Here is a 23,064-nt window from a genome sequence, read left to right as displayed (position 1 = left end):
CATAAAATTTAATTATTTACATCAAAGAAACGGCTTTATAGATTAAATTAAACAGACACAAACCTATATTTTACCCAAAAAATGCAAGTTGACTGCACTTAGACTTACTCTCACCTGAAGAGGATGCAAAATATCCATGCTTATTAGAGCCATTGGGTTGTTGCAACTGTCCTGTCCCAGGAGCTGTTACACAAAACTGCCCAAACACACACAAAAACCTACCAGTCCAAAAAAAAAACCCATGATGTTCAGCGTATATGTGCACACTATAAAAGCAACTGATGCAAGCTGGCAGTCACTTAATTTGGTCCACCAATGTGATTGCGCAAATGCTTTGTTGACTCTCCCTCCTCTGATCACTTGCCTGATCGGTCACCCGGCTTTGTTCCAGGACCTCACTTTTTACAAATTAAACTCTACAGATTACAACACACAGACAACACAAATTGAGTTTTTTTTTTGGTTTGATGTTTATTTGAGTCGCAGTTACACATCAAGACTGTGGTGGGCAATGCTGGTGTCTTAAATTGAACAAAATAGTAGCAAATTTGCTTTGGTTTGACCTGAGGGTAAGGGCGAGAGAGGGTGTTAATTATATGTTAATTGGGGTGTCTGTATGGCTCTATTCCACAACCTAGGGAACTGCCTACCTAGGCAGCATTTTAAGGTATCATAGGCGTACTCCCGATGATAAGGCTGTTCCAAAAGGAAGGCTGCTTTTGGTTCACTGCCTCCTACGATACACAAACGTGGAAAAAATTCTAAGGCAGCATTGCAAGTATCTTTTGCAGAGAAGGCAATCCCAAAGTAAGAATATCCATCCAAAATGGCAGATGAAGCAAGAGAAAATGCAGAATATAAAACTAAAAATGTACCATTTGTATGCTCTCTGTTTTTATGATTATTCATTTTTGAACATACTTCATTAGCTTAGCACAATGGTAACACCAAACTCTTTTGAACAGAGATTCCCCTGTGCACTTTGTAAGTAGCTCTAGGTAGAATGTTCTAAATCAGTCGCTTAAGAAGTTCAGTTTCAGTAAGGATGGTGCCCTAGAAGGCTCACTAGGTTTTGGAATAGAGCCTGTGAATCCAATTAAAACTGGCAGTTAATGTTTTCTGTGTCAAGGTTCTTAGTTACAAAATGTATTTTTGTGTGAGGGGGGATTATGGGGCATTTCATTTTTGGCTTCCCAAGTTTCAGACAGTAAAGGCTAAAGGCAATGGTGCAGTGGTGCAAGAAGTTAACAGCGCAGCACTAGGAATCTCGTCAACAGCAGGCAGGAGGTAAAACCGGAGCTGACCCGAGGCAGAAATGGATAGAATGTGCAGAATGTTTGAAATGTTTCAAGAAGATCTATTGGCGTGTTTCTTTCTGCTGGTCTTCTCAATCATGGTCTCCACCACTGTGGTTGTCTCTTCATAGCCCTTCACTTTTTTGTCAGGTGAGAGCTTCTCCACCGACTCCACTACTTCTACCTTTTCGTAAGTCATGGAGTCAGGGGGGATGGAACTGTGCGATTGCATGGGTGAAGGGCCTCGGAAGCTGCTGGGATCGTCCGAGGCCTTGCCCTTGCCGCCACGTTGGGGTGAGGGCTGCCTGGGGCCTGGAGGAGGGCTGGGGCCTTTGTCGTCTTGAGGGCCTGGCGGTGGACTCGGGCTCGGTTCCGGTTCTTTCGTCTTTGGATGAGGCTCTCCATTTTTGGACTTTTCCCTCTCCCCATTTCCGCCCTCCTTCCTACCTTCATCATCTTTTCCCGTTTCGGGTTCTGAAGGTGTGGAAGGGGTTAAGGGTGTTGGTCCAGAAGGGGTGCTCGGGATAGGTGAAGGTGTACCTCCCCAGTACGGATCATAAGGCATCATGCCATCTTGGATTGTGACGTAGACGTGACTGGCAGAAGGGGTGGTCGAAAAGAAGCATGGGTCCAGGTAGCTAGAGTCACCTGTCACTAGTACATAGCGTCCTCTGGTGAAGAAGTCAGCGATCGGCTCCGTACTGATTGGCCTCCGTACCCGCCTCATGCGGTCGCGTATGATGTTACAGAGCGTGTCGAATGCTTTGCTGATCTGGGCGCCATCAGGCACATCTTCACGAGGAACATGCTCCTCGCTTCCCACCCCCTGCTCCTCCATCAGTCCTTTCTCGTGCTCTTCAAATTCTTCTGCTGGCTTCTCCTCAAGTCCACTAGCTCCTTTGGATGTGATCTCTTTCTTTTTAAACACTTTCTTAGCTAAGTACTTCTGACGAGGTTTTACGTTGGTGATGTCTTGGATGACTTGGGTGATATCTAAAAAGCAGATAACAGACATACTTTTAAAGAAATTAGGCCATAATCTTAGGGTCAGGCAAAAAATGACCATGGTTGTGTTGTAAATAAAGAAAGTATTTCAGTAAATGCATATGTAAGACTTTCCAAAATATGCTCTGGCCAAGGCATGAAACATACTTTAAAATGATTGTAGCTACACTTCATATTTTTGCAGCGTCAAAGCATGCATTTAATTTTCAGCTGCATAAATGGGCAACTCTAGCGGCATTCATGTAAACTTCTACAGCCAATTTTTGGCACAGATAGTTAATTCTGTAGGTTTGTTACCACTGCAGCACAGAGTGCTCACAAGTATGCTCAATGTGTGGATTATGCGTTTGCAATGCACTGATTAAATGACATTTCCTGGAACTGGCTTTTGTAAGTTAAGGGGTGTTCTCAGCCTCAGATTTCACGCCCATGAAGCGCCCAATCTCCTATCACTGAATGTCGGGCCCTGTCCCAAATGGCACACTTCATGTAAACTTGCAAAGGGTGTCCATTCACCATTTCAGAGTTTAGAAGTGTGCTTGTGAGTCCCCTCTTTGCAGCTGGTTGTTATGCACCCTTGATGTGATGCAAGCTTGCAGCAGACTTCTACTCAGCAGTCAAAGCAGCACTACATCGCCACAGTGCGGACTCAGAGGAAGAACACAAGGGTTTGGGGTGTCATTTGGGACAGGGCCTCAGATGCATACGGCACACTAAACATAAGGCAGAACTCTAAATCAAACTGGCTGACTTCTATAGGTGTTCCAGGAACCCACTGTGCGGCAAACTTTACAGTCCAGCAGGAAACAAAATCTGTTCCAGGACTGCTGCAATGAGAGCTTCAGAAGAGCAACTAAATGCTGCATTTAAAAAAGGTACTTTGAGGTACTTTCCTTTAAATTTAAAAGACGTGTTTACATTTACCCAAGGTATACAAGAAAAGTATCATTTTCCAAGCTTGGCCGACCCTTTGGATTCCCAAGTGATTTAATTTTACTAGTCCTCTCACATTTATAATGGAAGATCAGGTGAAGTACCTCACTGAGAAGCGAGATATGCAGGAAAACAAGAAAGTACTGACAGTCTATACAGCTTGCCAGTCTATCATTTTTCAATATTTCACCTTGACAGTGAACTAAAGGGATGGAAAATGCAAAAAAAAAGGTGTTAATAGGTTACACCTTGACAGTTCAAAAGATAAAGGGATGGAAAATGTTATTTTATTTTTAGAAATAAAAAAAGAACATAGGGCATAATCTATCAAAAACATTACCCAGAATATTGTGACGCTCCATAACATATTTTGTTTAAATAATAATTTTTTAATTTTTTTGTTAGAGGAAGGCTTTATTGGAATTTTTCTAAATGTACTGGCTCTAAATTTACATGCAATTTTTCCAAATTAAAACACTTTATAACTCCACCTGCATTATTTGGTAGTATGAACATTTTTATATATTTATATTTATACTGTAAAATTTACAGTTTTTTGGCCGTAGAGAGAGAGAGTATTCTGAGCAACCAGAGCTGCCAGAGTAAAAACTTACAGAGAGAGAGAGACAAATGAATTAGACAGTGAACTAAAGGGATGGAAAATGATATTGATGACATAGGGCAAATCTATACTTCATTACCAATATTTACATAACATATTTTGTTTAAATAATTTAATTAGAGTTGTAATATAAGCTAATATATATAGAGAGAGAGAGAGAGAGAGAGAGAGAGAGAGAGAGAGATTATAACAAGGTTGTAATATAAGCTAATATAAAAAGACAAATGCACTTGACAAACCTAAACCATTTTCTTTCTTCTTAGGAAATGTTTTGTGGCTCTCATCAAAGAGCAGTTACTTGCTACGATTCCATGAGCACAGACATAAAGGTCATAGTCATTTATCATTGTTAACAGGGCCAATGCAAGGATCTTAAAGGCAATTTTATTATGTTTCTACATTCAAGTAGCTGGAGAGGGACCGAGCGAGACAGAGTGGGCATGACTGACAGCTGGGTGGGCGTAAATCTTCATTCTGGCTAGCAGCTGTTGGCTGCTGATTTGTTGCCTTTTAAGACTATCACAATGATGCAGTCATGTTACATAACAGCCCACCCCCAGCCCAGACACTCACCTTTTCCTTTCCTGGTCATGCTAGGACTATGGCTGTATTTATAATTGGTTGTGAGCAAAGTAATGGGTGTCCCAATTATGGCTGAGTTCAATCTGTGACAGTGAGAGGGAGAAAGAAAACAAAGCAGCCACATTAAAGAAAGATTTCAGAGAAAACAATGTATGTCAAATATTATTCATGTAAACAACTTTTGTGTTAATGAATGATATTTGAAAACATTTACGCCTAAATATCTGTAAAGGATGTAAATACAGTAGATGAAGAAATTGTCAAAAAAAAATAAAATAAATAAAACGTAACAAGCTGGGTTTATTGGGTTAGAAGACAATGTAGTTATACTGCCACTGTGTGGCAGCAAGAGTCCTAAACCAAATTAAAAAAAAGAAATAATTTTAATACATATTAATATTTATATATACATTGTCCAGAACAGTGAAGATAAACAGGGTAACTTTATTGTCATAATAATTTTTTTAACAGTATTACACATAAATCACAGATTAAATATATATATATATATATTTATATATATATATAAATATATAAGATATAGAGAGAGAGAGAGAGAGAGAGAGAGAGAGAGAGAGAGAGAGAGAGAGAGAGAGAGACCACATATAAAACTGTGGAGCAAGACACACCGCTCGTTCCATTGTCTCACCTGTTGTCTTCATTCTCGATGATCCTCTTGTACCTCTCCAGCTCGTTCTCCAGAGAGCTCTGGTACATGGCCAGCTGTCGACAGTCATTGGTGTATTTCTCCAGTGACCTCTCGACCTCTTCGATCTCCTTCCTGAGGGTCTCGATTTGTTCGTTGTACAGCTGGATCTCGTCGTCGTAGCTCATTTGTGTGGTCTTGATGGTTTGTTCCAACACAGAGGTCTAGAAAAACAGATACATTATACATATACTTTATAAATACCATTACAGTTTTAATTAGCTGTTTTATACTTCAAAATAACATCAAACTACATAAATCTGATGTAAAGCTGAATTTTAATCATCATAACCACATTCTCCAACATAAAACATTCCAACATAAATCAGTATTTGGTACTGATTTGATACTCAAGAAAAAAAATCTGATTATTATCAATGCTGAAAACAGTTGTGCTGCTTCTAACTGTGGAAACTGATAAAAAAAAAAAAAAAATCAGGATTCTTTAATGAAAAGAAAGTTCAAAAGAACAATGTTTATTTGTAATAGAAATCTTTTGTAACATATTATAAATGATTGTCCTGTCAATTTGAATTTCTTGAAATAATACTTACTGACTAACAAACGTACATACAGTAGTCTACATGTTTAACAGTGTTGCTAACAGTGGACAATAGCACTGAATTTTTTTGTCAGCTGTTATAGAGATTTTTTATTTTTTATTTATTTATTCAGTATATGTTAATATAAGCCATTAGTAATATGAACAAATCTTAACGTAACATTGTAAGAACATTTTTGGCTACTTTTATATGTAATTGTACAGTGTTGGGTCTCCATGTATTAGTTACAACCTGGGTAATGAAGCAAAACCAGCTTATTTGCTCTCCTCTATGGGTTTAAAATTCTGTCCATCATTAATTTGGTCATTTGGGCAATGCTATAACAGTCCAGTGACCTAAGCATCGCGTCTCTGTCATGCTCAGAAGACTCTGAACTGCTGGTATTATTGATCTGTGTCTGAGTGTCTCTTGGTGGCTCACCTCGGTCTGCAGCCGCTGTTTCTGCACCTGGAGCTGGCAGATGGCGCTCTTGTACTCTTCCAGCTGACTGCGCAGCGCTGGCACGTGCCTCTGAGCCATCAGCCGCTCCTGATCCTGCCAGACAAGAGTAGTTATGATCAAAGATCTGATCACACTGAGGTCGAACATGTTTCACTGTGACAGGTCACTGTACACCTTTCAAATCCAGGCAATGACTTTTCTAAGAGAAGACATCCAAATGCAAGACTAGGACTCAATTATCAAGGTGTTGATTAAAAATAAAAAGCTAAATGGATAATGTTTTGAAACTGAGAAATAAAATTAATTGTTTAAAGTGTAGTCAATTTTGAAATCTATTTGCATTTTTCTTTACTGTTTATAAAAATATCTGTTATTCGATGTGATTGCTGTGCCATCAGCTTACTAAAGTCCAAGGGTTAAAACGGTCCACATTAAATTAGACTCTGGCTCCATCTTTTAGGCTACTAAAATACAGAGATAGGCATAATCACAAGTAGCCTGATAAACCTGCAGAATCCAGATTTCATTTTTCTTCTAAAGCTATCACAGGTTTTATTGGTTGTGTCTGTTCGTTAAAAGCAAAGAAATGTCATGAAAGAGATATCAAATTTGATATTTGTCACCCAGTCATAGAATCAATTACCACATGGACAATTAGCTTGATGAAATATATATTTTTTTGCTATTAGCCTAAGTGCTAGATAAGTATTAAGACCCAAAATATAACAAACTATATAAAAATCATTAAAACTATATAAAATATAGTAATATAACAAACTATATAAAATATCATTCTAACTATATAAAATAATATGGATTATAATGATAACAACACAGATGAACAATATCTTTGGAATCACTTGGAATCACTGCCAGCTGATTAGTGATAAATAATAATAATAATAATAATAATAATAATAATAAACATTGATAACCAATCAGAATTGCTCCTGTTTTAACGAGATTAAGCATTTTAAAGCGGCAGACAACAAAACTGCAACGTGCCTATAATAAACAGAATGTTATCATGTTGACGCTAATATAGTTATTGTTATAGTTATTCTATTTCATAAATCACTCCTCGCCATTTGTGCAACACATGTGAATGAATGATACCTCAAATTTTTTTTTTTTTCCCTTTTTTTTTCTAAGCAGACTCAGACTTTCACCTTTCAGGCTATAAAACCAGCAAAACAATCCCACAGACCTACAAAGAAAGAGGGACCATTTGTCTTGGGCCAGTAAGCAACCATTAATAAACCATAGCAACCACACATCAATGCACTTAAAAAAAAAACACTCAAACACCTTAGCAAACATGTAGCAGGGCCTTGGCAACCCATTTTAGCAAAGTGCTTTTGAGCTTTGCAAAGGCATGCGCCACTCACACGTCCCTCAGAAAATTTTACCATGTACAGTACACTGTGTATTCTTTATATACTAATAAAATACAGTGTAATTGCTTGGTTCAGACAAGCCCCCTCCCCTCGCAACTCCATTCAGCATTGCATAAGCAGCTTTTTTTGGAATAAGATAAGGAGAGGATGTCATGGTCAACTGTAGCTACTTGGTATATAGAATATATAGAGAATATATGATGGAACATAGATGCATTTAGGTACATCAGGGAGTGCATTCCCTTCAAAAACAAACGTAATCCACTGCGTCTTCAGTGGCTCAGATGTCGACAGTAAATTTATTACATTATTGTATAATAATGTAATGTAATAATGTATATCTATAACAAAACACCTCAATCGCTTTAGGAGACATTCTTGTCTACCCCTGCTTTGGCATTGAAACAATGGCGTACGGTTTACAGCTCTTCAGGGCGTGTCTTAGATAAAACATCAGTGTCAATCGACAATTGTGGGAGGGGCCTGGGTCTGTGTGACGTCACACAGCCAAGAATCTGAGAATGGCTCGATTTTAGAAAGGGGTCATGATTTATCAAGATTTTAAAAAAAATAAATATATAAAAAAACACTGGGTGGATTTTTATCATTATAGGGTGGTTGTGTACACACACTGCCAACACACAGTTCACTTCAAACAACATGTAAAAGTGAATTTTGCATCTGATGACCCATTTAAAGCATTACTGCATGTTAGGGCTGGGTGATATGACAATACATATCATGGCGATGATATAAAGTGTGAATCATTTTAAATTTTTCTATCTTCTAAATGTAGATAAGCAAAAATATTCATGCAGCTTATAGTGGGCAGGAATTATTGGAACGTTGGAGTGGAAAAAGAAGCACAGGCGAATGAGTAATAGTGTGATTTACTTGATGAAGTTGCACTTATTATAAGTGCAGAATGCCACAAAAGGAAATTCAGATTAAAACTCGCACGTTGGCAGGCAGTTTTTTGAGCGCACTCCGAGACGGAGTGGAACGCTGACAAGTAGGTCTATACTTTTGACTTAAAGGTATAGTTCACCCAAAAATGAAAATTACCCCATGATTTACTCACCCTCAAGCCATCCTTGGTGTATATGAATTTCTTCTTTCAGACAAATACAATCAGAGTTGTATATATATATATATATATATATATATATATATATATATATATATATATATATATATATATATAATATATATATATATATATATATATATATAAAGTTTCCTCCAAGCTTTATAATGGCATTGAATGGGGGTCGAGATTTTGAAGCCCAAAAAAGTGCATCCGTCCATCATAAAAAGTGCTCCACACAGCTCTAGTGGGTTAATAAAGGCCTTCTGAAGCAAATCAATGCACTTGTGTAAGAAAAATATCCATATTTACAACTTAATAAACTGTAATCTCTAGCTTCCGCTAACTGTTGTGTTGTGTTCACAAGAGAGTGGCGTTCCAGTGGATGACGTAAAAAAAAAAGCGAGCTCCTGTGAGAATATGCTAGTCTCGTGAGAGACTCGGAGACTCGTCTCCTCTTGGCTTATATTGAAATCCTCCAACCTTTTTTTTTTGCAAATCCTCATTTTGTACTTCTAATTTGTGACCGGTGTTTTGTTCTGCTCTCTCCTCTGCGCTCCTGTGTTCATCACCTCTCACTGGAGCTTACGCTACGTGACATCATCCGCTGGAACGCCACTCTCTCGTGAACGTGACAGTTAGCGGAAGCTAGAGATTATGGGTTATAAGGTTTTAAATATGGATATTTTTCTTAAACACATCAGTTCACTTCAGAAGGCTTTTATTAACCCACTGGAGCCATGTGGGACACTTTTTTATAAAGGATATGTTCACAATTTTGGGTTTTTAAATCTCGACACCCATTCACTGCCATTATAAAATTTGGAAGAACCAGGACATTTCTTACTATAACTCTGATTGTATTCGTCTGAAAGAAGAAAATCATACACACCAAGGATGTCTTGAGGGTGAGTAAATCATGGGGTAATTTTCACTTTTGGGTGAACTATCAGGCCCTTTCCATGGCAAGCAGTGGAATCAACTCGCAGCTGCCGCTTTCTCTCATAATGCTATTAGCCAATCATAATAGTGGGTGTTTACTTTTGAGTCTACAGTCCTCCACGCCTTTTCAAACTGAGCGTTCTGATGAGGAAAATAGCCTTTTACTTCTAAATTATGATGTTTTTTTGATGCAAAAATCTTGATAACATTATAAGTGGTCAGTGCAAAATAAAAAATCAAAGGCAGTTCATGACCCCTTTGAAATATGAACACACACAACAAATTAAATTAAAACACATCCCAAAAAACAAAGCATACATAAACGCAGTGATCTTTCCTCCAGGTCCCTGCGGTACAGACGTGAGACATGCACTCATACAGTGTGTCTGTGAGGAAGGGTGTGAGAACAGGAAGATAAAGGGTGTCATCGCTCAGGGAGACTGATCACTCAGGGCACATTCAGAGCGCCGCGCTAATTTCACTGGCACCGCCGCCACACAGTTCTTATTGCATGTGACACCCGGAGAGTCAGGAAGGGCCCGAGGTGCTGTGAGCCACAAGGTCACCCTACCTCTGAGACGGACGCGCTCGCCATGAGGGGAATAGTCTGGTTGATCTGGTGCAGGATGTTTAGATACGTCTGGATTTCGGCGAGGTTCTGTGGAGAAAACAAACACAAGAGACAGGAATCAATGGAGGTGGACGTGACGAGCGCCGGAGACTGTTGAAAGGTCAATTTCATTACAGAGGAGACCTGCACACCAGGAGTTTACAGGATGCTTTCCTTGCTTCACTGCGATTGTGGGAGCAATAAAAAGTAAAATGCCGTGCCCTAACAGATATATAGATAATTATATAAACTACATTTGACTGAAGTGCAAAAATAATGCTAGATCAGCGGTTCTGTCCTGACGGGATCTCAAAACCAGTTGAAAACGACTGTTCTTGATCTTTTATTAAAAAGAAATGACTTCACCTTTCTAAGCCCTTCATCTGCAGGTGATTAATATATGAAGTCAAGTTCACACAGGTGTCCACACAGCAGGGGAACCACAGGAATCCTTAAGTCAGACAAATTAGCCACTAATTTAACCAAAACGTGAAACAGCTAGAAATAGCCATGAGATTGTGGTGGAAAAAAACGTATGATATTCACTGTGCAGGGGAGAGCAGGCACAACCTAATAACTTTTGACTTTATCAGTTTGTGTAAGTCCACAAGGGGTTCAGAGTATAGGTATTTTTTATTTTTTTTAAATCCACATTAGTTGCTCGTCTAGTACAAATATGTCACTTTGTTACTTAATTACAGGCCTATATGTTTTTCTTTATTTACCTCAAAAGAATGGAAGTGAAATGTGACAACATGCCCCATAGGTGGGGTACATTGTAACATGACCATATGACAGCTTCAAATGTTATCTGGTCTAATGAAGAAAATATATAAGACAAACTAAAATATTTTGTCAATAAAAGTTAAAAATATAATATATTAAATAAGTATAAATAAAAGTTAAAATTATTAACTTTTTCAAATAAAACAAAGACTTTTTTTTAAAGAACTAACAACTATCTAATTTTGAAGTTTGACAATGAAAACATTGCAACCATGCAAAAAAAAATGTTTTTTTTAAACTTTTGTTATAGTTAAATAAATGTTCATTGATATCTTCAAAAGATTTTTGAAAAACAGCAGATAGTGAGGCCACACAGCAAACGAACACTAGATTTACAAAAACTCAATTTTAAGTGTATTTGTGTGTGTGTGTGTGTGTGTGTGTGTGTGTGTGTGTGTGTGTGTGTGTGTGTGTGTGTGTGTGTGTGTGTTTTCTTAACATTTCAGCACTGCATCAACTACTGATGAACGCTTAAATATATAATTTTATTACCACTCAATGTGTTATTTAACCATGTATTACTCTGTCTTTGGAAGGCTTTTGTCTTTCAAACACATTAAATGCACAAATGTACTTTTTTTTCTATCCACATATTATAAAGGGACTTTTTTTTGCTTTGTTTTTTTTTTATTTATGTGAACTACAGTACTCCTTTAAGTGTGTCTTAAGTGTCTAAATATTCTTTGTGGCCATTGGAATGCATTAGTGGCAAAGATGTAGTTGTTCCTACTGAATTATGCTTTTATATTAAACAATAATAACAGTAAGACATCGATCCCTGCTAAAAATGTAAATGACAAAGCAATATTATGGCTGCTGTGTCATATATATATAATGTACATGTTGATGAGAAACTTCTAACATTGAGGCGCTGAATGTGATGTACAGTAGTGCTGATCAAACATAATGCAGGAGCAAACAATGGCCTGTTGCCGTACGGCTCAGAAAAACACTGCTGACATCACATTTAAAAGATGGTCCAGTGCCAAATGTTGTCGTCTGGGTGGACAAATGTAAGCTCAACACAAAAACACACCTCTCAACAACATCTATAATGCACTGTTCTTCTGTGAACATATGAGAAAATTAGGAATATGAGGATATTCAATGAGAAAACAAAGGGTCCCGCTTTTTTAACTAACTAATAATTATGACTTTTTCCTCGATAAACTCCTAATTTGCTGTTTATTCATAGGTAGTTGTTAAGTTTAGGTATGGGGTAGGGTTAAGGGATGTAGAATACGGTTATGCAAAATAAGGCATTAATATATGCTTTATAAGTACTAATACACAGCCATGCTAGTAATCAGTGGTGGATTAAGTACTCGAAAGCCACATTTGAGTAAAAGTTAAAGATATCTTACCAGAAAATGACTTTGGTAGAAGTTGAAGTCACCGTTCAGAATATTACTTGAGTAAAAGTCTTAAAGTATGTCATATTTATTATACTTAAATATGATATTATATTAAACAGACATAATATAATATATTAAACATACTTAAGTATATTTTATATGTTATATTAATATATAATATATACTTAAGTATATAATACACTAAACATACTTAAGTAATGAAAGTAAAAGTACAAGTAAATGCAAAATGGAAAAGGAGCAAATAAAGTTACAAAATGTTACAAATGCATAAAAAATAATCTGTTTTAAACATAAAACACTGAATACTGATATCTGAAATGATTAGTTCTTCAAATGATATTTTAAAATATGAAAAAATAGTCAAAATGTAAAACTGCCAGTAGGTGGCAGCAAGTGACTGCTAATGAATGAGTCATTGAGATTCAACCGATTCATTCAAACGGCTGATTCATTCAGGAACAAAGCATTTGACTGATTGTTAATGAGTGAATCACTGAATCATTCATTCAACCGATTTGTTCAAAAAGCTGATTTGTTCAATAAGTAAACGCCGTCTGCTGCCAATTTTCATTGGCAAAATTGAGCAAAAAACAGGCAATATTGTGTTATGCTATCTGGTGAAAAAACTGCACCCTTTGTGTGATATAGATTATCTTTATTAAATTATATAAATAGAAAAAAACATAAACAAGCATTTTTTTCCATCTACAATTGGCTTTAATTTTGAGTGTTCTTTGTGTTCTTCTGACTTTATTTTGTAGTGAGTAATTAATATTCTTCAGGGAAATATATAGGAGTAAAAGTATACATTGTAATTAGGAAATGTAGCTATACTGGAGTAAAAGTGAAAGCTGATAGAAGTAAAGTGCAGCTACTCCCAAAAAATACTTGTAATGAAGAATTATTACTTTGTTACATTACACCAAGCAACTACTGTAGTTAAAAGTGAGAATTGATCCCTTAACTAAAGTGTTACTAAAAATGTAACACAAAACTTGGTTTCATCTATTATGAACTGAATTGTGAAAAGTGGCCATTACATATAAAAATATGGATCAACTGCTTTGAATAATTGTTAGCAATAACAACAAAACATACAGGAAAAATTAAATAGGGCCATTTTTACTTCATGTTGACTCAGAGTGTGATATTTTGTAAAAGTGCAATTGCTGTCCTTTTCAATTCTTTTCCAATTTTTCAATTACTATGTGAGAAGCATCCACAAGTGTACACTTTAAAACATCACTGTGTCACATGCTTTTAGTACCGTGGTTTGCCATTCAGTGTACACTACTGCTACCAGATGACAATTTCACATAAGAGCTTTTGAGAAGTTACTCGAAAAGATAGAAAATAGGAGTTGTGTTCGCCTCCTACCTTTTTGTGCCTCTCTTTGGTGGCGTTGACGTCATCTTGCAGGAACTGCAGCTGGATTTGATAATCAAGGTTTCTCAATAGAACCGTGTCGGCTTCCTGTAAACACAAGAGCAAATGGATTCATAATCATGTTCCTGTTAGATACTTTTTCTGGAAAAATGAACAGCGGTGGTGCATTTTCCTTTCTTAGACTCCCGTAAGCCCTGTTACATCGCACTCGAGCAGACAAACAGTGGTGGATTTTTAAAGCAATGAAGCACTCCGTGGTATGCATTAGAGACTTCACCACAAGTAAAGGTTGATCTTAAACCAGAAACATACAGTACGTGACTCAAACACAGATGCCTGCCAGCAACATAAGTGTTCATGCATTAGTTATCACCCTAGCAATCCCCAAAACTCAAGAGAGTGACAGAGTTACCTTTAAACATCTGTGCCAATAAAATGTACTATTATCTGAGTAGCTACCAGCTTCACAACTTGTTCAAAACATCCATTACAGCAGTTGACATGAAAACAAACAAACAAAAAAGATTTAAGCTTAGCAACAGCTAAAATCATTTGAATTTGAAAGGACATGCATAGAGTGTGTTTCTGGCAAAAGTAGTAGCTTAAAGTACAAAAGGCCTTGAGTAGCTTACAGTATTGCATTTATAAAAGAATGATAAGTCCTTGAGTCTGTGCTATTTTGATTTTAGCACTGGTTTGAGGTGGTCCATCTAGTGCTGGGCCTAAGAGCAGCTCTTGCCTGTGGTTATGTTACTAAAAGGCATAATCTCTTGTGGATTATTGCTTTATAATCACCTGAAAAAATTGCAGGTCAGAGAACGGCAGAGTTTATTTGTACCTTATTGAGCTGTTCCAGCGTGTGCCGCAGCTGCTCTTGATATTCACATTCATTTCTGTATCTGTGGACAACAGAGAGTGTTTCAAGCTTAGTTCAACATGCATGTTTAAGGCTCTTCGTCAGTTAGAAGGAGCATTATTGATCTGCTCTATGTTGCTTCGATCAGTGGAGTCTGCTGTGATTTCTTTTGACCATAGTTTAGTGGTTTAGTGGAGTTTTAAAACATTTAAACATGACCAATTCTTATTTACAACATCCTTGACCTGTGCAGAAGGTCATTACTGAATATTGTAAATCCCAAACCTCAGTCCTAACCATAATCCTATATTGGTTTGGGTGATAGGAATATTTTTCTAGGACTAAAATAGTCATGCTATAACTATGACATTTTCACCATGGGATAAAAAAATAAGGTAGTTACAACATTAATCTCATAATTCAGATTTTATCGCAATTCTGAGAAAAAAAGTCAGAATTGCCAGATATAAAGTCACAGTTATGAGATGTTAACTAATGGTTGTGAGTTTATAACTCAATTTTGATTTTATATTGTGTTCAATTCAATAGAGAGATTGCATTGTGAGTTTATAACTCAAGAGATGTAAAGTATTAATTGTGACAAGAAAAGAGTGAATTGTTTATTTTTTTTAAAAAAACGCTTCTTAAATCTTGATGATCTGATGCATATTAAACAAACTTTAAGTGACTGACCTTACATAACTTCAGTTTTTTAATTGGAACGATTAACGATTGCCTGTAAGACTAAAGTTTTCTCACTGCATCACTGAGCACCTTTGAGGAAGAACTGGATTTGCCAAAGTTTGCCATGTTAGTGCCATGTTAGTAATCTTAGAAATTCAGAGTGTTAAGACAATTAGTAGCATGTACACTACCACAAGCAGAAACTTTTTACATTCTATGTCAGTTGTCTGTGAAATCTGTACTTTTGCTGCAGCAGGTTTTTTTTTTTTTTTTTTCTGTTGTCTGTTAATATGGTATTGTCTATTTCAGGTAAATTGTACTTCTTTACATCTTTCTTCCTGTTTAAGTAGATGCTTGAATATTGTCTGCTATAGTTAAATGTTCTTGTGTTCAATCTATTTAATGACACAATGGCTATATGTTTGCATTATTTAGCCCACCCTGCTCTCTGGTTAAGACGTTAGCAATTAACCTCAACCATATATTTCTGTGGCGTTGTCTAACCTGCTGTTGTACTCATCCAGCATGCGTTCTGCATCTTTGAGCTCTCTCTCCAGCTTGGCTCGGTCCGACAGCAGTTCCCGGATGCGCTGTCTGTTGACGCTGATCTGCTCGCTGAAGGCCTCCTCCAGCCCTGGGGCCTCCTCCATGCGCTGAAGAGTGTCCAGCTGTTTGCGGAACACAGCGTTGCGCTGCTCCAGCACGCGCGCTCGGTTGATGTAACGCGCAAAGCGGCTGTTTAGCTCCTGGAGGCTCCCCCAGCCCTGGATAGCCGCTGTCGAGGGCCCGCCGGCCGGAGCCGACTCCGTCTCTGGGCTGCTGGGCTCCTCGAAGACATCGGTGCGCTCGTACTTCTCCTTGCGCACCTCACGCAGGTAGCTGGTCTTGAACATACCGTGTGCGTGATGGTGACCACCTCTGCAATCTTCGGCTTAGTGTTTTAGTGCCCCTCAGCACCTTTAGTGTGTGAAAACTGGGGTGCTCACCCTCTGCTGTCTCATGCTAGACTAAACTCTGCCCGTTTGGGCTTCGGGGACAAATAGCTAAAAAAAAAAAGTTTCATCCTGGTGTTTCACATGGTGTCCTCGATGGATTTTTCCAGTGGAGTCCCGTGCACAAGGCTACTATTGTCGAGGGCTTTGCTGTGTTGAATGATCTTTTGAGATCTGCTTTTGTTTGCAGCTCAGCCCAACTCTGTCTGTGATCACAATGATGTGCTTCCACGGCCTTCTGTTCGACAATGAAAAATTGCAGGGCCTGCTGTTTCAGAGCACATGAAACAACAGCAACTTCTCGACTGCAGTCTGGCAATGCTGTACAAAATCCCAAAACAGCTGTTAAATACATCCACTGATGCACGTACTGATAAACCTCTTTATATGGCTATCATGGAATATCACATTCTGTGTTTGGAAATAGGATTGTAGTTTTACTCAAAAATGATTTTCTTTTAAGAAATCTGTACGGTCTTACTTTTTTACTAGGTGGCCTTTACTACTATGTACCAACATTAAACTGGATTTATATGTTGTTCTGGAAAATTTGCTGCTAATGGGTCGAGGTATGGTTAGATTTAGGAGTAATGGTAGGGTAGGGGTAGGATTATAAGGGTTACAGGGTAAGGTTTGGGTTACAGTACTTGCATTAAATGTTAATTAAATGCAAGCACTTTAAATGTCATTGCAGTGTTCATAACAATTATATTGTATCAAAAAGTTAAGGCCACCTAAAATGAAGTGTGACCAACAGGTTTAGTGATGTGTTAAAAATGATCATAAAACAGCAGTCTTCAGGTCTTTTGAAGTCTGATTGTAACAAAGTTCGTAGTTTGGGAAGAAGGATGCGGGAACCGGCGAACATTTAAACAAAACTTTAATAATAAAATAAATACAAAAGAGCGCAACAGCCCCTCATGGATGATTGTCGTGCCAAAACCAAAACACAAAATAAAATCCAGGCCTCATCACTCCTCCTTTTATCCTTCCAGAACTCCTTCGTGGGACTCGAGACCGGTGAGTAGCGCAGGTGTTGTGCATTAACATTTACTGCCCCACTCATCACATACCCCCATCGCCCCTCGCAGACCGGGGGGTACTCACGAGACTGCACTCTACTCCCCCCTCCCCCCTCTGGGTGAGACGATCACGGCGGCCGCAGCGTACCTGGGGGTATGGACAGACAGACGAGACAAGATAAAAAGAGATGGAAGGCTGAGGAGAGACAGAGACGAGAGAAGGAAAAAAAAATCTTGTTCCTGTTCCCAGACACACTGCAGCTCGGCCCTCCATCAGCTGGGTAAACTCTTCCCCCGTTCCATGCTCCTCTCCATCATGGCGGATGGCAGCAGGCTCTGGCCTCAGGCGAACGGCAGTGACTCCTCTGTTTCCTCACAGATGGCAGCCGTCCCTCCACATCCCAGGCGGCCGGCAGCGAGTTCGTCCACCTGCCGGCAACTCACTCCAGCCCACCGCTAAAAAAGGGTTATTTTCAAACGTCCTTGCCCATTCGTAAGTGGAGTTAAAACAGTCTCTGTGGTCTATTGCTTTATTCAAATTGCATCAACACATAATAAAAACATTAATGGTCAACTAGAAAAGCAAAGCATATCAAAATTTTTGCTTGACAAAGACTTGTCTGAATGTTTCAAATAGTCTGAAGGTCAGTTTTATGTTCTTTTGTGTGGTTTGAAGAGAAGTTTCAAGCCTGGATGATATACAGTCAACTTTCTGAACTATGAATACAGTACTTGTGCAGTTTTAAAAGGGATTTGAAGTTTGAATGGATGTACAGGTAGGCCTTGCTATGTAACAAGATGCTGCAATTATCTGGAGTGCATTATGAAAAATAATCTGTGTTATATTTTGTAGAGTAGAATTTGGTAGAACTTAATTACAGAACTACATTTATTTGTATAGTTGCTGCCAGTTACTGACTGACATAAACTTTAAAAGCCATTATCTATATTGTTGATACCATCAGAAATGATCAGACCTAATTTCAACTATGAACATTGCATTATTGAAACATTGAATCATCATTGAATTATTTCATATTTCTTTTTGATAGAAGTTCAGTTTATGATAATAAATAAATCTATCCATCCATTCTCCAAAACACTTGCCATAGGGCCTATCCCAGCATCACAGGACATAGACAAATTTATTGTCTTACGGGCAATTTAATGCATGTCTTTGGACTGTGGGAGTAACCAGACCACCTGAATGAATGCAAAACATATAAACTCCACACGCAAAGGCATCCTGGAGGTCCCCCCACCCACCCCCATTTTAGTGATTACAAGCTTAATTCACGGTTTATAATACATTTTGAGAGAAATTATTATGATATACTGTAATAACAATTGTATGATCTAAACAAATACATTGTGGAAATTTTGAATTGCATGAATCATTTTGAACTTTCTCGATCCAGCCCAGTGTATTTATGGTCACTCTTTACGGTTTAAACATGTTTTCAAATGCAATTTATTCCTGTGATACAAAGATGAATAGTCCATGGTGGAGCCGAAAGGAAGAACCAAACCAACTGAGGTGGACACCTAGGCGAAACTAAAGACCCAGGGTGATGCCAATGGTCTGGAGGGCCAAGCCAAAGCTGAAATGCAGACCTATGAAATTCATACATATGAAAGAAATGAAGATACAGGAAAAGACAAAACAGTTGAAGCCAAAGTATCATATTAAAGACCTTAATCCCAAAGTCCAGAAAACCCATAATTCAACCAGGGTGAAGTCTGACCAAGGCAGAGCCACAGAGTAGATGATGGGGAGAGTAGTCAAAGTGGAGCCAAATGGGTTAACAGGGTGAGGTGTAGTCCTGGCCTTGGAGGACTGAGGTAGAGCAAAGAATCTGATGTGTAGGCCAGGGATGGGCAAACTCTGGAGGGCCACTGTCCTGCAGACTTAACTCCAACCCTGATAAAACTCACATGCCTGTAGTTTTCTAGTAATCCTCAAGACAGTGATTAGCTGGAGTAGCTGTGGACTGGGCTGCCCGGAGTTGAAACTGGGGAGGGGTAGAGCCAAAGAGCTAGATGAAGCCAACAGAGACAAAGGAGCTTGGAGATTAGGTGGGACCAGCAGAGCAGGAAAGGCCAGGAAAACCAGGGAGTCCAATAAACCAGGGTGGGACTTGCACTCCAGGGTGTCGAACTGGATTAGTACTTCTTCCAGGACAGACATGGGAGCTAACTCTAGCTCTGAGAAAGATGTAGCATCAGGCCCAGGCTGTGGGGTGAATGCAGTTTCAGGTTCTAGCTCCAGGGTGGAACTTTTCACAGGCAGATGGTCCTTGGCACACATGGGCTCTAGCTCTGTGTCAATGGTCGGCGTTGGCTCAGGCTTTAGGTCTGTGATTGGCAGTCAAATGTCCTCATCCATGGTGAAAGAGGATCAACTTGTTATGAGCACTAGCTTGACTAAATCAATGAATTTTCCTTGGGGAGTATTGATGAGGAAAGGGATTTTGGTTTTTAAGTGTTCATTATCCAGTGACTGGTCTGGAAAGTGGGGCTGATGGGCAAGTTACAACAAGTCTCTGGTGTTTCTTGTGAGCATTCTGTGATCTGGATTGAGTGAGGAGACAGATGGCTACTGGATCTATTCCTCATTTCTGGGTCCACTGTCCTGCTAGAGCTAGGCAGGCAAGGAGAAGTGAAGAGGAATCGATTAGCAACTTTCACTTTATTAAACAAACAAAACAGGAAATAAACCAGGAACTAATGAAACTGAGAGCATTAATACACACGTAAATGATAAACCCAACAAGACACATCTGATACTAATTAGTAAAAATTGAAACAAACTAGCAAAGGAAACCAAGGGAACAAAACAACTCAGCAACTAAAAACAGGATCAGAAACCAAAGCAGAATGTGACACACAGGAATAAATGACATTTTAATATGAATTACAATTTAAAAATGTTTAATAATAGTTCACAACTGTTTTTACTGTTTTTACTGTATTTTAATCAAATAATTGGAGACTTTGTGAGCATAAGAGACTTTCAAAAACATAATTATTCCAAAACACCTGTTTTTAGAGTCCACTTTTGTTGAGAGAGGTTTGGAGCTAATCCGCTGTGTGTCTGGCACACTGGGGGCTCTGTGGCTCTGTTCAGGTGAAGCAGTTCACAGCTGAGTCATCCACATCAGGGCTTTGGGGGTCTCTGCCATGCATTGATTGGAGATGGAGCTCCTCTCTGTCATTATGAATTATTATCACTCTGGAGCATCCTCAAGTGATTGCTCAGAGCATAGGCAGGCAGAGCTGCCCTCTCCTTTACTTTATGGGGGGGACAGTATGCTTTCCAAATGAACATGCTTTCTTTTGACATTGTGAGAGACATGACTGGCTGGAAGCAAATGGGAGGATGGTGTATGAGGGTGTGGAGTGAACAGAACTGTGCTCGATGAGTGTTCATTCTCTTCCTTGTGCATACTGTGTGCTGTGTGCCTGGCTATTGAATCCTCACTGGGAAATCAATGGGGTTTTTGTCAGCTGGAATTGATATTCCACAATACGGAATATGCTAGTGTCAGCCACTGTTAGTTTTCACAGTGATACACAGAACATGACAGCTAAACAAACATTTTTCAAAGAGTGAACAAACACATTCAGAGTATTTGTAGCATGTCTACAGAGCAACATGGAAAGCTTGTGTATAGTGTTGCACTGAATAGCACACAGAGCTCTAAGATGCTATTGTGTACACTTCATGGGCATATTGCAGATAATTTATAACAAATAATTCTACCCCATATGTAAATGCTGGACACAGGAATATTTGACAGTGGTATTTGGTAAGGATGGTTATGCTGCCTTCCAAGATAACTGTGTCTTGTATCTTTTGAATGATTCACTGTAAAAAGCATGATGAACAAACAAAAATAAATAAATAAAAAACCATCCAAGATGAGGACTGAAGCAAGAAAAAATATATACTTAAAATTTATTGTAATTCATTCTTAATGCATTTTGGGGAGGATTTTTTATACAAAATCAGCAATCATCATCAGCAAATTATTAATATCAAAACAATCTATCAAGGTCTAAACGGTGTCCACCAGATATGGCATTAAAGCAAATCTACATAAACATGAATCCCCATTTAATGTTTAGCACTGCAATGTCTGAAAGTCTCCTGTTTTTTTTATATGTTTTCAGTTAGCGCAAGCAAAAAAAAATTATTTTGCTCTGCACACTGTTCATCCGCACTGTTCAGAATAGCTTAAAGAAGTTACCAGCATTTCTAAGACTGTGGACTAGCTTTGATTCTTTGAACAGTGATAACTGTTGATCAAAACTTGCTTGTCCTGTCGACATACAGCATTGAAAAGTGACAGTTCTGCACACATGTCCTCTTCTCAAAACCATTATGAAGACAAGATGTGAGGTCTTCTTAGGTGCACGTGCTAGAACTGAGGATGTTAAGTGCAATTAAAGTGTTAATGTCATTTTCCTAAAACTTTCCATGGATCTCATAGTGCTGTCCAGTCCTGGGTTTAGTCAATCAAGTCAAGTTACCTTTTTACATATAGCACTTTTAACAATATAGATTGTGTCAAAGCAATTGTACAGCATTAATTAGGAAAATATTGTGTCAATAATGCAAAATGACAATAGGAAACACTCAGTTTTCAGTTAAAGGCAGTTCATCATTGAATTCAGTGATGTCATCATCCAGCTCAGTTCAGTTTAAATAGTATCTGTGCAATCAAATCAACAATATCGCTGGAAATGAAGTGTCGCCAACTAAGCAAGTCAGAGGCAACAGCGGCGAGGAACCAAAACTCCATCAATGACAGAATGGAGAAAAACCTTGGGAGAAACCAGGCTCAGTCGGGGGGGCCAGTTCTCCTCTGACCAGACGAAACCAGCAGTTCAATTTCAGACTGCAGCAAAGTCAGATTGTGCAGAGGACTCAACAGGTTCCTGTGGTCTTGTCCTGCTGGCCATCTGAGACAAGGTCTTTACTGGGGATCTGTATCTGGGGCTCATCTAGTTGTCCTGATCTCCGCTGTCTTTCAGGGCTGAAGAGGTCATGTCTAGGTGCTGATCCACAATCTGGGCTGGATACGTACTGGATCAGGGTGACTGCAGTGACCATCTGATCTGGATACAGACTGGATCTGGTGGCTATGGTGACCTCGGAATAAGAGAGAAACAGACTAATATTAGCGTAGATGCCATTCTTCTAACGATGTAACAAGTACATCAGGTGTTATGAGAAGTGTTCCCGGTTCCGGTTTACCTAATTAATGCAGCCTAAAAATCCTTTAAAGGATTTTAATATTAGAAATGTGTTAGTATGTTATGTGTAAGCCAGGTTAAAGAGATGGGTCTTTAATCTAGATTTAAACTGCAAGAGTGTGTCTGCCTCCCAAACAATGTTAGGTAGGTTATTCCTGAGTTTGGGCACTAAATAGGAAAAAGATCTGCAGCCCACAGTTGATTTTGATATTCTAGGTATTATCAAAATGCCAGAGTTTTGAGAATGCAGCAGACGTGGAGGACTTTAAAGTAATAAGAGCTCGTTCAAATACTGAGGTGCTAAACCATTCAGGGCTTTATAATAAGCAAGATTTTGAAATCTATATGATGTTTAATAGGGAGCCAGTGCAGTGTTGACAGAACGGGCTAATATGGTCATACTTCCTGGTTCTAGTAAGAACTCCAGCATTTTGGACCAGCTGGAGTTTGTTTATTAAGTGTGTAGAACAACCACCCAATAAAGCATTACAATATTTTAACCTTAAGGTCATAAACGCAT

At 38.6% G+C, this 23,064-nt stretch overlaps 1 protein-coding gene across 1 annotated transcript; it reads right to left on the bottom strand.

The window, feature by feature from the left end:
• Positions 1 to 446: 446 nt before the first annotated feature.
• Positions 447 to 16,405, bottom strand: LOC122139382 (filensin-like). The gene is made up of 8 exons (XM_042736296.1): positions 15,776 to 16,405; positions 14,570 to 14,630; positions 13,723 to 13,818; positions 10,145 to 10,231; positions 6,127 to 6,240; positions 5,087 to 5,307; positions 4,429 to 4,520; positions 447 to 2,288 (listed from the first exon to the last, which is right to left on the bottom strand). Exons 1-8 carry the CDS (start codon positions 16,162 to 16,164, stop codon positions 1,348 to 1,350), a joined length of 2,001 nt encoding a protein of 666 aa, XP_042592230.1. The 5' UTR covers positions 16,165 to 16,405; the 3' UTR covers positions 447 to 1,347.
• Positions 16,406 to 23,064: the final 6,659 nt, after the last annotated feature.

The sequence above is a fragment of the Cyprinus carpio genome, chromosome B13 (genome assembly GCF_018340385.1).
Source record: "Cyprinus carpio isolate SPL01 chromosome B13, ASM1834038v1, whole genome shotgun sequence".
Classification (NCBI taxonomy): Eukaryota; Metazoa; Chordata; class Actinopteri; order Cypriniformes; family Cyprinidae; genus Cyprinus; species Cyprinus carpio.
The sequence above is the reverse complement of the archived record's forward strand: the minus strand, read 5'-3'. Positions and strand labels throughout refer to the sequence as shown.

Coding starts and splice junctions, on each gene's coding strand:
- LOC122139382 (XM_042736296.1), bottom strand. CDS start 16,164: ATGTTCAAGACCAGCTACCTGCGTGAGGTGCGCAAGGAGAAGTACGAG. Junction 6,241..10,144: donor CGAGCGCGTCCGTCTCAGAG/GTAGGGTGACCT, acceptor CTTGTCTGGCAG/GATCAGGAGCGGCTGATGGC. Junction 4,521..5,086: donor ATCGAGAATGAAGACAACAG/GTGAGACAATGG, acceptor TCACTGTCACAG/ATTGAACTCAGCCATAATTG.